Source organism: Diprion similis, chromosome 1, assembly GCF_021155765.1.
Source record: "Diprion similis isolate iyDipSimi1 chromosome 1, iyDipSimi1.1, whole genome shotgun sequence".
Lineage (NCBI taxonomy): Eukaryota > Metazoa > Arthropoda > Insecta > Hymenoptera > Diprionidae > Diprion > Diprion similis.
In genome coordinates, this window is record NC_060105.1 from 15,758,439 (window position 1) to 15,775,615 (window position 17,177).

The 17,177-nt window shown below is 38.2% G+C and overlaps 1 protein-coding gene across 1 annotated transcript; it reads right to left on the minus strand.

Moving 5' to 3' along the window:
• Window positions 1-15,008: 15,008 nt before the first annotated feature.
• On the minus strand, window positions 15,009-16,671 carry LOC124409445. Its single transcript, XM_046887052.1, has 4 exons — window positions 16,649-16,671; window positions 16,166-16,362; window positions 15,150-16,085; window positions 15,009-15,058 (listed from the first exon to the last, which is right to left on the minus strand). The coding sequence occupies exons 1-4, from the start codon at window positions 16,669-16,671 to the stop codon at window positions 15,009-15,011; spliced, it is 1,206 nt and encodes a 401-aa protein (XP_046743008.1).
• Between the last annotated feature and the right edge of the window lie 506 nt (window positions 16,672-17,177).

The window sequence follows — 17,177 nt, forward strand, 5'->3', positions numbered from 1 at the left end:
CCACTTTTGTTGGTTGGAAAAGGAAGTTGTAGATCTTACGGTTTCTTTCAATTTCAAATCTAATCTAAAGAAATCTAATCCGAGGAGTAAAACTCAGAAACATTCTGTGACACAAGTTAAAAGTCAACATTTTCAAAATGTGCCTCAGTGTCACAATTAACTTTGAGGATAATCATGTTTTAGAGTAATGTTCAGAACATTCATACGAAAATATTGACTTATCGGGTTCAACATTGTACCCCTTGTTCCTTTGAAACAAATGAATATCTAATTTTCACTGAAGTTCATGAAAATATTTACTTAAACCTAAATCCAATACAATATCTTGTTCATAGTGCTCCGAACATCATCCAGTAACATGAATATCCGGAAGGAATCCCTCTGTCGCAGAAACCGTTATAAGGTTCTTTGTTTTTAACTTGTGCCACTAGATAACTTTTGCATTGCAGATTCCATTTCCAATCTTAGGATGAGATTTTTTGTTTCGAACAGTATTAACATGGGATGCAGAATTAATTGTAATAAATGGAGATTCACAAACTCTCAGTTTCAATGAAGGACCATTGTAAGAGTATAAAATTGAATCTGGTTTCAAGCGTTCAATAAGTTACCGGATGACTCCCTGATAAAGATTCATCATAAAAAAGTTAGCCAGCAAGTAAGTCCTATTGTAGACAAAGTGATCATTTGTAACGTGTACTAGTAAGTGAATGCATTCCTTAGACCTTGCCGGGGTTGAACGAGGCTCAAGCACGGATGATAGCTGCAACTAGCTAGTCAGATGATACTGTCGAATAATATTGACTTTAGAGACATTTTCAACTGAAGTTATCCAACATTTTTAGATTGAGATTGGTTCAGTTTGCACATCAAAATTCATCCTTGGAATCTGATTTAACATTTGAAACACTATTCATCTGAATTGAATACCAAGAGAGTGAAAAATAAAATATCAAAACTGCCGAAAATAAAATTTGAAAAATAATGCGGGCCAATAATACTGCTTGGATTACAATGGTGCACGGAATGATTGCTCTGTAAAATTAGTTAGCAGCAATTGTTGAATAACAAACTTATTACTTTTGGCTCGATAGATCTAAAATAATGGAATATTCAAACACCATGATCTGTAGCGTGTCGTGCTCTCCAATTTTGCCAGGACTGGTGTTCAGAAGGTGGCGATGACCAGAAGAAATTCCTTCGGATACCTGTTGTCTAATGGAACAACGGAACAACCAGGTTCGATGCTTGGAACGGTGGCACCAATCGAGAAACTAGGGTCCTAGCCACCAAAACGTTTTGACCATCAGGTGAGGTATGATTTTCATCCTATTATCCAAACTTGAAACTTTAAGTGTGTCAGAACAAACGAATTTTATCATTGAATACATGTGAAAATATTGTAATATGCAAATATCATAGTATCAGAAATTTACTTACACGCTTCAACGCCTGACAAATTTAGTCTCGCTTCGATGATGTTTGTTTCCCACCTGAAAATATTAAAAGATATTATCATCAGACAAGAGCTTCTAATTGTTTTGAATACCACTAATTTTCAATAAATTGCGACAGAAAAACGAATTGCTACTTTTTGCACTCCTAAGCTTTGTGTTTCAAGATACACTATTTCTTTTATTCCTTGTTACTGATTTTATTTTAATATTTCATGTTCATTGGCACTGATTACTGGCTTCCGGAGCACTGCACTGTAACAAATCTACTCTGGAGCAACCTTCTACTGGGTTTCAACAATCCATTTATTTGTAATTTTATGTAAATGAAGAATCTGTTTAAAATAAACAATATTTTTACTTACCTGCCTCAGTTTGTCTAGACTCCCACTCGTTGATGACGTTCCACATTTAATTTCAGATTTCTTCTTTCAATAAATAACTGATCCAATTTCTGTAGCTTTTGATATTTGTTTCTCCATTGACGCCTTTATTGTGTCGATTAAATATCTTCTAATATCAACTACGGTATTGCTGAATGACACTTTTCTTAGAAAATTCACGATAAGTAGGAATAAATATCAACATAACCTCAATACGCTACTTTACGCGCGAGATATTCAGAGCCTTGTCACATTTCGTGTACGTTGGTCGCCTTGGTTAGCTGACGAAAATTACTCCGCGGGGCAATTTCGCTGACCAATGAAATTAAATCATTTGGCGCATGCGCAGTTCCTGTTTAGTTTCTAGAGATGGTCCCGGTATTTTGTGTAGCACAAAATTATGAAACTTTTCGAATGCCCAGAAAGTCATGAGCAGTCATAACCTGAGTTTTGTGTAAATAAATATGAGCAGTAATGATGTGAATCTGGTTCTGTTGTAAATTTGATGTAAAAATACAATACACAATTATTGTAAATAAATTGATTAAAACGTGTTTCACAGAAATCTATTTCTGTTCAATACCTATCTTGATCGCCATAATTAAGTCTATACATCTGTTTATAATAGTATTCTAGCAATAAAGAATATCATTGCAAAACATGTAATTGTATTAAATAATGCAATAAAATTTCTGTACTTTGTTACTAGCAATAGCAAGAGATATAAGATGCCTCGATATAAAAGTTCTCTATGCTACTCACTTCAAGAATGATACTTCCAGCCGTAGAAATATATTTTTTATGTTTCATTTTGCCTATTACAGACTTGAAACCACTTATTCTTGTCTTCGCTCTTCGTAATTGCTTTTGTAAGACTTTATTTCTCAGTCAAAGAGCCAGTATTTCATCCTCCAGACTTCGTATTCCTTTTCCCTGGGCAAGATCAACATTTCTCTCCGTTTGGACTTGTACTGCCTCTCTTCCGGTAGGATGAATATTCGCATCCTCTGAGTTTTGTAAGTTTTTGCTGGACGATCTACAAAAAAATAACAATTTATTTCATAGTACAATAATACTAATCAATTGATGATTAAAAAAAAATTCTATGCGTTGAAGGCTTATACCGTTCATCCAAATAGTCAGATTGTTTATAAATGTTGACACAGACGATACTTGGTGGTCGTTCTTCACAATCCTTTTCTCTGTGTATAATATTGAATGTTAATTTTGTATTCTACATATGAGAAAGTGATACTACATTTCATACTGACAGTTTAAGTTCTCCAGAATTCGAAAAGATTGTAGGAACTGAGTCTGGTTTCAGTCTTCTTCTTTGACACAAGCCGTTGTACTGAAAACAGCTAATCTCGAAATGCTGGCTACATATGTACGCATGTTTTTTAGGTGTGGAATTATCATGCTTTCGGAGTTGTTTAATCCACTTTTCTTTCAAACACTCGAGAGTCGGTAAACTGTTGAAAAATATATAATTGAGTGACACAGAATTGTTGATACAAACCCTATCATAACCTAAAAAATGAATAACGTGAAACTTACCGATGAGAACTGATACAACCTTCTTTAACATCTTGCTCAAGCTTGCACGTAGAAAAATAACATTTCCCTGTCATGATTTCATTCATCAAGTATTGAAGTCTGCTATAATGCAAAAATCGAGCCTTATACTGATAGCATTGATCTTAATACTTGCAAGGATACAGATCAGTATTTATAAGCTCGAACGGTATGTTCAACAAACCTAGGGCCCCGGGGCCCCTAAGCAACGAGCCTGAGTGTCCGGGCGCTGACATCAGTCTGCGTGCAAGACAGAGAAAGCTACTCGTCTTACTATTCGCCTCTCTGTGCCGTTTTCCACTCACACGAAAGGGTATACTAGGCTTCGTATATGCTCTAAGAAACCAACCAATCTTCATAAACCTCATCTATAGTTCTGAGCAACTCTAGACTAATTCCTAACACTTCTTCTCGCGAGCGAGAACAGACTTTAACATAAGAGGTTTCAGGGGAAACTCGCAAATAAAAATGAGATCTACTCTGAGTTTGAATGCTTGGACGAGAAGAGCGGAATTCTTTCTGACCAAATGAGACCCAAAGTCTCAAAAATTTCCGAATCTGTGGCAAGCTTCAATGAAACAATCGCCACTAAAAATCGATCTTTTCATAACTGTGACGGGTGAGGAGGTTACGTAAAGATGTCTGTCTTTCATAACATGTTGTATATGATGCTGAAATTGATAGCAATACCGAGCAGGATCTTGATACATCAGATCTAAAATCAGTTGACGCCTGCGACGTTTCGATATTCTTCAAGGGGTTCTAATAGCGTACAGACGTGGTTGTCAGCTAAAAATCGCTTGGTAAATTTCGTCTTGCCGCAACCGATATTTCCCTCAACGATAATCATCAGTGGTCGCAAGTCTCCGAGTTTAATCGCGAAAGAGAGGTTCTCTGCCCAATTGATAATGGGCTGGAAAAAAAGGTTACGTTTCTCTCAGCATCATACATGTCTTTGTCATCCTTACCAACAGAATTCCGGATACACTTCAGACTATGGCACGTATAATTCCTGATAAATATGGGTTCTTGTGTCAACGGATGATGAAAATAATTTTTAATACACTCATCAATGGATGTTTTGGCTCTTTATACCTGACACATGGATAAATTAGAGGACGCGCCATTGAAAGTTAGACTGAGTATTTGCACGCCTGTTTCATGTAACGCAGTTAAGGCTTCGATCACAATATCTGATTTTTGTTTGTCATCAAGAGATGTAATAAAATAATATGTAATAGGAATTTTCCATGAACCATTAGTGCAAACTTCTCTACTTCTGTCAGGGGTGAATCCCGGAAGGTCTAACCTCGAAGGATGTTCCAGGTCTGGGTGATTCAGTTTGATTTTCAAATGGAGCGAGCCGATCCAAGAGTACAACTTTTGCTTTGGAAAGAGGAGTCTTCTGAATCCTATAAACGACATCGTTGATCCGGTTAACCACAAAATGAGCATCTTCCCAGTTGCTTCGTAATTTTGGACATCGTCCTTTCAGTCTTCGTGGTTGGAAAATCCAAACAGCATCTTTGGAATTAAATCTTAAATCCCTGGCCCGTACGTCATACCGTGTTTTAATTTTATCGGAAGCTATGGAAATTCTTTTTGTAGCAAAATTATGAATTTCCCCCATACATTGTTGAAAATAAAAGCAAAATCGGTTTAAGGGTGTATTTGTGAAGGGACAGGGCCTTTCTCTAAATCTGACGGAAGCAGAAAATTTCTCCCAGATAGCATAAAGGCTCGCGTCTGTTTCGTTGTCTCGTGAATCGTAGATCTGTACGACAAGAGGAAAAAGGGGATTCAAGAGTCCCAGTTTCTCTGATTCCGATCTACGAAGGACAACAAATATTGAAGCAATGTCCCATTTAGACGCTCTATCGTGCCGGCAAATTGGGGATGTAGGGGAGTCGTACGAGGTTTTGTAATCGCTAAAATCTGGGTAACCTCTTTTATTAAACTCGACTCAAAATTTCGGCCTTGATCAATATGAAAGTATGGAACTCTAGAGGAACTCCGTGCCTACCAACGAATTCACTACAAACGCCCGAGCTGCGGTAGAAGCTTCTTAATTGGCGAGTGGAACCACTCCGGGCCACTTGGTGAAATGATCGGCCATGACTAATGCATATTTATATCCTGACTGAGTTACACGAAGAGGGCCGAGGATATCCATTGCTACTCTCTCAAACGGTGCTCCCACGTTGTAAATTTGAAGAGAACTTTGGCCTTTATTTCTAGGTCCTTTCTTGGCTGCGCAGTTTTGACATCTTCGAAACCGGTCTTCTACGTCTGTTCGGTAACGAGGCCAAAAATAGAGCTCGCAGATCCTTTCTCAAGTGTTATTCGAGGCGAAGTAACCTCCTGCCGGGGAATCGTGATGGAGAGTAAGAACTTCAGGAACCCGATCTTTAGGAACCAAGAGTTGCCATCTGATCCCATCTGAAATCGTACTGTCCGAGCCTCTCAATCCACCTAGCTACCTGACTTTCGGGGGATTCAAACGAAATCAACCATATCAAAGAAGCATGGTCTGTTTTGATGAAACATTTTCTCCCGTATGAGTGATGATTGGAATGGACTATTGATTTAATCACGGCTGAAAGTTTTCGTCGGGTGACACAATAATTCCTTTCAGTTTTACTAAGAACTCTACTGTAATAGCTGATCACTCTTTCTTGTCCTTCCTGTATCTGAGACAAAAACCCGCCTATCCCGGAAAGCGACGCATCTGTATTTAAAATGGAATGGAGTTCTACTTCGGGATAGGGTAAAATTGACGAGATAGTGAGGTAAGTTTTCAGCTTTCCAAAAGCTTCTTCGCACTCGGAGCTCCACTCGAACGGAATCTTCATACCAGTCAGATGGTGTAGCGGTTTAGCGATCGTGGCAAACCCTTTTTCACAAATCCTTTGTAGTCGGTACATGGACCTGAAAATCTCTGAACTTGTTCCTTGTTTGTGGGTGTTGGCCAGGAAGAAACCTTTTCGATCTTACATTAGACGGGTCGGTTTTTACTTCCTTTGCTGAGACGATGTGTCCAAGGAAGCTTACTTCTCGTTGGAGCAAATGGCATTTTTTCGGACTTATCTTTAGGCCTGCCTACTTTAGCTTGACCAAAATTTCTTCAAGATTTTCTATTTCTTCTTCGAAGTTCTTGCCGAAACGATTATATCTCCCAAATAGGCGAGGCATATTTCAAGTGAGTCCATGGAGAACAGTCTTCATCATGCGTTCGAAGGTAGCCGGGGCATTACTTAAACCAAACGGCATTACCTTAAGTTGCCATAATCCTCCTGAACTCGTGACGAAAGCTGTTTTTTCATTGTCGAGAGAATCCATCTCGACCTGCTAGTACCCACTCTGAAGGTCTATAGTGCTAAACCAATTGGCTCCGGCTATCGTATCGAGAGTTTTATCAATTCGGGATAAGGGGTAAGAGTCATTTTTTGTAATATCGTTTAGCTTCCTATCATCGATGTAGAATCGTTTTGACCCGTCTTTCTTATTACCAAAGACAATTGGAGAAGGCCAAGGGCTGGACGATGGTTTGATCACATTATTTGACAACATATCTTCTACGAGCTTCTTCACCTCCTCCCGCCCGCTGAGGGCGAGTCTCCGGGGAGCCTGCTTAATAGAAGGATTGTTTCCAACATCAATTTCATGTTTGACTGAGGTACACGTTCCTCTGTCTCCGCTGTTGACTGCGAAAGAATCCGAGTACTCCAGTAGAAGGGATTTGAATGATTCTTTCTGAGCCGAGTCCAGCGTGGTTGAAGATTTTACCAAAAGATTTACCGGGTGTGAAGGGAACGGATGTCGAGGGTTGTCTTCAGAGAGTTCCATTTCTCCTATTCGAGCAAAGAGGGATTTCACAATTGTTAGATGTTAGAGAATTCTTTTTAGTTGAAATTACACAATTTGAGCTGTAAGCATATCTAATCCCAAAATACCTTCATCCTCGATATCTGCGACAAACACCTTATGTGGAGAGTCAATATATCCAAAGAGGTTAATTTGTACATTAACCTCATTCAGAATCGGGGTCGTCTCGCCAGTGACAGTTCGCAGGGATAAAGAGTGAACAGTCTGGTCTTTGGATTTAAAGAGATCCGATCGAACAACGGTTACCTCTGCTCCGGTGTCAATTACCCAGAGGCGGACCACGCAATCAACAGTTCCGCGCACGTAAAGACCAGACTGTCTTAAACTTCTTAACAGAAACCGAGTTGCAATAAAGCTTTCTGTTCTGACAACCTGTGATGATTTTCGCTCTTCCAAATCATCTGTATTTAGTTTACTGTGATACTGGTCGAGGTTGTTGCTGATGGAGGATCATCTTCCCTGATTACTTTTCTATCACGCCAATTACGACTATCTGAATTCGAGCTTGGAAGGGGAGCTTCCGCTCTGGGTTTTAACACGAAACAGTGCTTGGCATCATGGTCTTTTCTGACACAAAATGGGCATTCAAGAATGGGCTGACTCTTCATAATTCTTTTGTTAGACGATGCGCGTATCTCACCCCCGTTCTTGGCAGAACCACGATTATTTTTATTTCCACCACTTTTATTATAGTTGTCATTCTTTCGGTCGGTTCGACTCGTCTGTCCAGAACTGTTTTTCGGACGTTCTCTAGGGGCATCTTTTGCTACTTCTACTTGTCGAACCCTGGTGACAGGCAAAAGTTGTCGTCCAACAGCTTCAATTTCTAAAGCCTTAATGATAGCTTCCCGTAGCGTAGCGACCCCAGCTGTGCTTACAGCAATTCTAATTTAGGGTCACTAATCGCTTCAACAAACGCTTCTACTGCTATAAAATCGGTCAAGTGACCGCCATCAAGAATGACTGCTCTGGCTAAATGGTCTATGTCTTGACCAAGAGTGGCCAAGTCCTCGTCTCGTTTCTGCCGTCGGTTTTGTAACTGGGTCAGATGTAACTTTTCAAGATGTTCTGTACTGAACCTCAGTCTTAGAGCAGAAGTTAATTTTTCGTAATCCAGTGTCTTAGCCGGGGTCAAAGTTGACAAGACCAAAACTGCAGGACCTTGCAGACTCAGCTGCCAGAAACTGACTGTCAAAGTCCGTCCAAGAAATCTGTCCGTCAAAAGTAGGGGGTTTAACGAGTACTGGAAGTCTAGTTTGAAAGAATTGAGTAGCCTCCCTGACGTCATTCAAACAGACCTCGGGATTACGACCTCGACAGCCCAGGAACAACTAATTTAAATCATTTTCCGGGGCGTCTTGTATCGAGTTTTCGATGCGGACGTTGTAAGTGACTGGTCGTGATAAGGGTACAGGAAGAGCGACCTCCTCTCGAACTCCATAATGGAAAAGAGGCGGAACCGCTGTTTGAGGAGGTTGGTGTACAGACCTCAAATCGTTCCTTGAAAGATTTGGGTCTGGCAAGGAACGCGGAGGTGGAACGGGAGGTCGCCTTGAAGATGGGACTGGAGAAGCTCGAGAAAAGGCTGCCGGTTCTCCGGAACCGTTCGTCGCACGAATTAACTGGAGGGTGGTAATAGTCGTCCGGAACAGCTCGTGGATGCTGGTCACCGATCGTTCTTGAGCTTGCCGCTCCAGTCTCTGCGGTTTTTGTTGATTCTGGAGTAACTGGAGAAGCCGTTGTTGCTGTTGGTGTTTCTGAGCGGCCTCTGTTGCCGCTGGAGAACGAGAAGTACTAGGTTGCTCTCAGGGAGGGTGGCTACAGCAGGAGCTATTACAAGGGGTCGTTCCGGGATCGGCAGAACCTCTGGTGGAGCCGCTGCAACCGACTGAACGGCGTCGCAAGAACTCGTCTGACGACTCGAACGCGTTTGTCGTGAATTGCTCATATTGTGGATCGTAAATATCGCTCAAGCGCGCACTGAATTGAGCCGCGTAAGAAAGCTCGAGTAAAATACGCTTCTGACACAAGTGAAACGGACTCCCGTTTAAAATGAAAGTTGAGGTTCGTGAATCTAATTACCAAATCAATAAAAGGCGATAATTAAATGATTGGAGGAAAATGCTTTAAACTGCTTGACTTAGCAGCCCTGCTCATTTGATGACATTAGAAGGCTTAGACTTCTTGCGTCACACGCTGACGACTAGATCAACTGATAGGGAGGTTATATGAGTGATTTTACCCTTTGTAACAATATAAACATATAGCGAATCAATCAAAACATAATGTGAATTGGATATGCGGTGCGGCCTGAATATATATCTATATATTGGCAGAAGGTCGGTAAAGTGAATCTACGGCGCAATTAGATGTATGTTGTATGTGAACGGGAGTAGCGAAGAGTGATTTGACAGTGGACCAAACGGTCCTCCATACAGGTCAGCTGGTGGTACCTTTGGTGTAAGCGGCGTGCGTGCCTGGCGAACACTTAGAGCCCTTACGGCCCCGCGCGGTCCGATGGGTTCGGGGTCTAGTGATGAGGTGGCGGCAGCGGGTCGGTTTGAGGTATCGATTAAGCGGGGTTTTTTTTCGCTATATTTATCACTTTTTTTGTAATTTTCTGGCGAAAAAACTGTACAACAGATCAATGCAAAATATGACATGAGGATTCATTTATTCTTTGTCTATTTAAAAAAAAATGAAAAATCATTTCCTTCCAAAAATATGCCTTCCACCCCCCTCGACGCGTGATGATCCCCAATTGACATGATTCGAGTCTTCCCATTAATCCTGCAACGAAAACCCAAAACTATTTTACTTTACACACATGTAGCTATCGTTTGATGAAGCTGAAAAAAAAAATACGGATCCGGTGATGTTTTGAACTCAAAATATCGATTGATCAAACAAAATAGATCGTTCTTTTTGTTATAATCAAGAAAGTATCCAACGTATTGCTTTTTTTTTCATCAAACGGTAGAAGGACATCGACTGAGCATGCTTGTCAAATTTGAAAACAATCTGTTGGATGGTTTTTCAAATATTGTGCACTCCAGTTGCATAAAGCTACTTCGAGAAAAACGCGTTTAAACGGTATTTTTGGGAGGAAATGATTTTTAATTTTTTTTTTGGAAATAGATAAAAGATAAATAAATCCACATGTCATATTTTGCATTGACCCCTTGTATAGTTTCTTCGCTGGAAAATTGAAAAAAAAGCGACAAATTTAGCGGGGAAAAGAAAATCCCCCCCCTCCCCCCTCAACGGCGGTGAACAGGTGTCTAATTTTTTAATTTGTATAACTATCCCTTACTTACCTTATGTATGACTGAAAATTTTCGTTCAATATATTTTAAACTTAAAAGAAAAAGGTATACGATTTGTGTATGCTTGTTTGGCAACTCAAGGTCAAACAGTATACGTAAAATTAAATAAATTTGCTAATTGTATTAGATTAAAGGCGATAAAATAGAGTTTATAAGAGAGTGTACGGGTGAACCATAGATTTTTCAAGAAGATGATTATAATAAATTGTGGTATGAATATTAATAATACAAAAATAGTGACAACCAAATGGACTAGATGTTAAATTTGCGCCACGAGTGGAAGTGCCTTCTTTTTCCAAAGTATATTTGGAATTGATCCATAATCGATACATCATGATTACCACATAGAGTACACGATTGTCAGATGGTGTCATTTTTAGTCCATCCGAGAAGAAACGCGAGAAATTTGAAATTATAATATGTCAGAATATGGGTGACAGGTTCTGAACGTCGGTTCTTTTGTTACATGTATTATTAATATTCCTGAAGATGTGTATCGTTTCTTTTATCAAACGGCTGTGCCAATTATTTTCAGACGTTATCACTGTGGTGTTATCAAAATCAAAAACATAGCCTTCTGTTAGGATGTGATGAGCTCAAACGCATCCGTCTAGGCCTCGTGTTCGAATATGAGATTTTTGACCTGCGATCCTGTTTTTTAAATGTCGAGACGTTTATCCAATATAAGATTTATCGCAGTCGGAGCAGTCTATTTTATAGATTGTGTTTATTTGTTAAAACATGGGGGTTTTGACTTAAGATTTGTAAAAAGACCCTTTGTGTTGTTTGTGATTTTGTAAGTTACGGTTATGTCTTCTTGTGATAGTACTTTTTCAATTTTGTGAGATAGATCAGTGACATATGGTATGGACGTAAATATTTAATTCCGGTTTTAGTTTATGTATTTTTAGCGCTATTATAAAAGGCATTGATTCTGTCTTTTTTAATGTTTTGTATTAAAGAGAGGAGTTAGCCATTCGTTTGGAAGTTCTGGTCTACAAGTTTTAAGTTCTTTTGTCAGTATTTGATGTCAAGACTTGTCCACATATCTAACCGGCGGGTCCCTCTCCGGTGCATGATTTGTGGGAAACTATTAATCCCTCAGCTTCTTCATCTAGATCTTTGAAAGAAGAGTTCATTTCATATAATTTTTTCAATTAATATTAAAAATGTATAAATAAATTGTTCACTCATCTATTTTAAATTTAATTTTCACTCACTTGAACACAAACCAATGATTACACACCAATTCCGCCGTGTTTCTCATTTGACTTCCTCAAACTCTCTTGCATTAAATTTTTTCCCATTGCTTGTTGAACCATTGATTGATTTCTTCTCTATTTTTATTGTCCATTTCTTCCCATATAATAAGGGAAATCTATTGGGCTATATTTATAACATCTTTTTGCATGTTCTGCATTTTTGTGTTTCCTCGACGAAGTTTAACGGAGTTATTTATTCGATATTGCCTGACTGCAGAAATTTGTTCGTTATTTTAAGCGTTGAATTGTTTTATTATTTTACTCATTACGACATGGTTCTTGTGGAGAAAACTTTGTATACCAGGTAGCAATTTTGAATTATAAAAATTTTAAAAAATGATGTTTGAATAAAATTTGCTACATTTTAAATGAAAATTATTTTGTCTTTGTCATTTTGAAATTCATTTTTCTGCTTCTAATTTAGATTGTGAAGCTCTTATTGGATTTTTCCTGAGGCTGCCATGCCTCGTTACCCTTGATCCCAATTATTTGGTTCAAGTTTCTACTGACTGTGGTTTTCTTCACTTGGATTCTTCTTAGACTTTTCTTCTATGCCCATTCTATCAAACCATTTATTTTGGAATTACTCCGTTGGAAGTTTTTCCGAATTTTCAAGATTGGCCAAAGTCGAACCTGTTTCTGAGAAACATACAGCATCATGTTTCTGACTTTCTTCGGTGGTTGGGCCACTGACTTTGGTAAAGCACAAAAATTATTACATCATGGCACTCATACTGTCTTCTCAAGATTTTCTGTGGTTTTTTCCGTGAGACGGAAGGCAAATGTCGGACAGAATCGCAGAGATTTTATCATTTTCAAGCCAAGCTCAATCACCTCGAGGGAAGAGAGTACCCAACGCCAATATCAACAATTGAATTCAGTGTGTGTCAATTGTTATATGATTCTAATGTTAATGATAAGTCGAGACGACCCACATTCATGAAGGGATGTAGTGTTACAAAGGAACCTTCTTTCCTTGTAGATCTAAACAAGATAGTATAACGAATAAATGAATAGGGAACCTGAATGCATCTGAAATCTCTATATTCCTCTATCAGACTCGAAAGTAGGATGAAAAATAATGAATTTCCCAAGACAGTTTCTTTTTTCGAGCAACATTAACGCTGCAATAATTTTTTCTTTTACACTAATTCTTCTCGGTAAATTTGAACCGGCAACCATTTTGCTGGACCCCTCTATCAGCGCTGCCAGGTGACACGTTCGGGCACTATGCTCGGCTGTGAACACCGTCTGCTCCGAGCAAGCCGGAATCCTAACCTGCAATATTACTATTTGAAGCTGTGAAGCATAGTTGGCGTTGTCAAAATTGTAACTATCTCAGTAAATAACTTTTAGTTTGGTTAAAATAAAAAGACAACAATGGATCCATCAGCTCCGCAACCAAATTTAGATTGGTATATGTATTGTTTTGTACCATGTTGTAAAAATACAACAAGTTCAACTCCAGAGAAGATATTTATCCGAGTGCGAAATAATGTATTAAAACGGAAGACTTGGAGCGATGCAGTCGGGTTTGACAAAAATAAAAAACTGAAAAAAACTAGTTATTGCTGGGGAGATCATCTTGATGTAAGTGAATATCTTCTTATACATTTAAATGAAAATTACATTAAATCAGTCTAATAAACTGTATTATTCTTTATAGCTTGAAAATGATTTGAAAAACTACACTGCATATAAACAGTTTGGAGAAAGAAAAATACTAAAGGAGGGTGTTGTTCCTCGTTTTAATTTGAACATTTCAAACAATCTAGCCTATAGTTCAATGAACGTCGATGGTCAGTTTGATATTCAAGACACTGGAGATTGTTCATTGGGGGCAAAAAGTAAAGAGTGCAGTGCGTCGAGTATTTTCCGTTCTGATCCGCGTGTATTGCAACCATTGGTAAAACTTCATAACAGTAAGCTTGTACAAGTTAAGCCAAGCGCAGCGTATAAATGGACACAAACCAGCCTTCAAAATGAAGACAAAGCTTCCCAAGCAGTTGCTGAATCTCGCAGTGTCCTTGTTGGCAGTAATTTTGATGCGGAATTTTTACGGATGAATGAGGTGTTTGATAAAGTCAGTAGTATGGATTTATCTTTCGATACCCTCGATACTAGTTCATCTTACAAGATGAGTTTTACTCAATCATCGGGTACAAGCAACGATGAAAAAAAAATAAGGGATGAATTTTTGGGCAAAGTGGTGTATGAAATTTCTACGAAAAGATTAATTGAAAACAATCCTTTGCTGTATTTAGGTATACGCAAAGAATCAATGTACATAATAGACTTATTACATGAAGAATGCAGCATTAGTGTAAGGAATATCTACTTGACACTGAAGAAAGTTAAGCTGAATCTACCATTTCTTGTGCTAGGAAATGAATTTGGTTTATCGGAAACGCAAGCAAGCAGAGTTTTCAATAAAAGTGTAAAACTCATAGCTTTACAGTTGAAACAGCTTATTGTTTGACCAAGCAAGGCAGCAAATGATGTTGAACCTTCCTATACACTTTCGATACAGATATAGTGACATTGAAAGCATTATAGACTGTTTTGAAATAGAAATCGAAAAACCATCGGATGCATGTAATCAGGCATTGACTTGGTCGGATTATAAAAAATGTAATACCTCTAAGTATCTTATATCTGTGACTGATGGCCTTATAAATTTTATATCAGATGGAGTTTGTGGAAGGTGCACTGATATGTCAATAGTCGAGAAGTGTGGATACTTAGATGTTTTGCCAAAAATGTAAAAGTGATGGCAGACCAAGGCCTTAAACAGCTGGATGTGCAGCTCACGAAAAAAATGCACCTTAATCAGACCTCCACCAGTTAGTCAGAATACACAGAGTAGCAAAAGTGATGTAAGACTAACTAAACAAATTGCCAGTCTCAGAATACATGTGGAAAGAGTAATCAACCGTATAAGAAATTTTCAATTTCTGGACATTCACACACGCGTAGACAATAAACTACTGGACTGCTTGGATTCTACTGTGTTGATTGCTTGAGGTTTAGTAAATTTGCAAAGTGCAGTGATACAGCAAATTTGAAATTATCCAGTATGACATAATACGAAAAATCATTTAATAATATCATACTTTAAGATAATTATTTTTGTATTCTATTTTGATCATCCATTTTTGGTTTCATTAAAATTTCTCAAAATGAATTACATTAATATACATATATGAGGATATCTATCTTATCAATAATAAAATCAGCGCATCAGTTTTGGGAATATTGCTTTACTCCAAAAAGCACTTGCTCTCTTCATCACTGCTGTCATATAATTTTCATCGAAATTCTCTATTACAATGGAAACATTTCCATTGTCTTCAAATCCTGGATCTGCGATGCAAAAATATCCTTCATTTTTCTCATGAAAAAGCATTTGCAGCTGAATCTGGGCCTTGAACTTATTATGAACTTTTCCATCAGTATAATAATTTTTTACAGTCCTTGAACTCATTCGACACTTCACTTCAATAACAGCATCATCACAAATACCATCTGGGGAAGCACCAAATTCAGGAAATTTGGCACTTAGTAGGAGTCCACACTTGTCTATTTTTTTTTGCAATCGATTAGTCACTTTTTGTAGCATTTGAGATTCCAACATTCTTCCTCTTTTCATTGCAATCGTATCAAAACTTTGTGGACTCAAGATTTTTTCTACCAAAGTTCCATCAATTGTGTTAGAATGTGCAGCTTCATATATCACCGATGCAGTGATACGTCCATAACGCAGTTCATACCAACTGTGGTTTTCATTTTGATTCATCGTAGTAGAGCACGCTGCTGTACAAGCTTCATTGGTTAATTTTGCAGCAACATAATCGAGAAATACTTGTACATCCTGTTTGTCACCATTATGCAATACAGCATTCTGGTGCATTGATAACCCTTGGAGCAAACTTTTGCTAAAAAATTTTATGAGATGACTGCCAGTGTCTGATTTTCCTGATTTTAATATCTTTTCAAGAAAAGTCTCCTGTTGATTATCATTTTTGCCATCTGCAGCAATAGATCCTAATGGTAATATATCCAAAATTTTCTTATATTTAATACTTGTTCCAACGTCGGATAGTTTTGGTTTCTTCCAATAGCATGCGATAGATGTAGGAGCAGGCTCTCCGGTGCGACGATGAATCCAAGCTAATAAAGCCACAGCATGTCTGCAACCACCTGCAAATGTTTAGATATAATTTTAGAAGATACATGTAATAATTATTGTATCTTCAGCTTACAATATATTATAGAAATACCCATTGAAGTAGCGCAGTCATCACAAATAGTACTCATCACAGTATTGTCCTTTTCATTTATTACTACTCTGACAGTATAATTTTTATTTCGTATTCTATGTTCTGGGCAGATTTTTGCTTCGACTGTACACATCCCCTTTTCTCTTAATACTTGTACATATCCTATAGCACCATCTCCATAGTTAAACTGCATAGATCTGTGGACAGCAGACAAAAGTTTTTGAAGATTTGACTATCCAATTAAAATTCAAAGATCCAATAAATCCAACAAAATTTAAAGATTTGACTATCCAATATATATTGACTATCCAATTTTTATCTTATCAAGAGAAACGGCAGTGTCTCGACGCCAAGTTAAAAAAAAAAAAAATTTTAAGATTCAAATAAAAGCGCGAGACCGCCGTACTCTTATATACTCCAAAATGGCCAAAAATCCGTTATACCTATACTGATTGTGAAAATGATCAGAGTCTACATACATACCTTTCAGTTTTGACGTTACGCATTTCCGCTCACAAAAAACAATCACTGTTTGACATGAATGACGAAAGCCTTTCCAGATCTACTGAAGGTAGGTTCTCGGAAGTGCCCTTCACGAATTTTTCTTTCACTTTATCTATTGTTTTATAATAATAACCTCACTATTCCCTGCAAAGTACATTTACATGGTGTATAATAAAGTTAGGATTCCGGCTTGCTCGGAGCAGACAGTGTTTACAGCCGAGCATACTTCCCAAACGTGACACCTGGCGGCGCTGATAGAGGGGTCCAGCAAAATGACTGCCGATTCAAATTTACCGAGAAAATTTAGAGGACAAAAAATTATTGTCTGGCGTTATTATGGCTCGTAAAAAAAAACTGTCTTGGGGAATTCAATATTTTTCATTCTACTTTCGAATAAAATTAAAATTAAAAAACATGCAAGTTCCCTATTCCTTGGAAGCCGTGGAGGCAAAAATCGTAGAAGCAACGGCGACGGTGACTCCGGAAATCGTTCGATCAGCAATTGGCG

Bases quoted from the DNA above. Each gene is read 5' to 3' on its own strand.
- LOC124409445 (XM_046887052.1), bottom strand. From the start codon at position 16,671: ATGCGTAACGTCAAAACTGAAAG. The intron at 16,086-16,165 runs GTATTTCTATAA...AAACATTTGCAG, and splicing joins TGACTGCGCTACTTCAATGG to GTGGTTGCAGACATGCTGTG. The intron at 15,059-15,149 runs GTAAAGCAATAT...ATTCATTTTGAG, and splicing joins GAGAGCAAGTGCTTTTTGGA to AAATTTTAATGAAACCAAAA.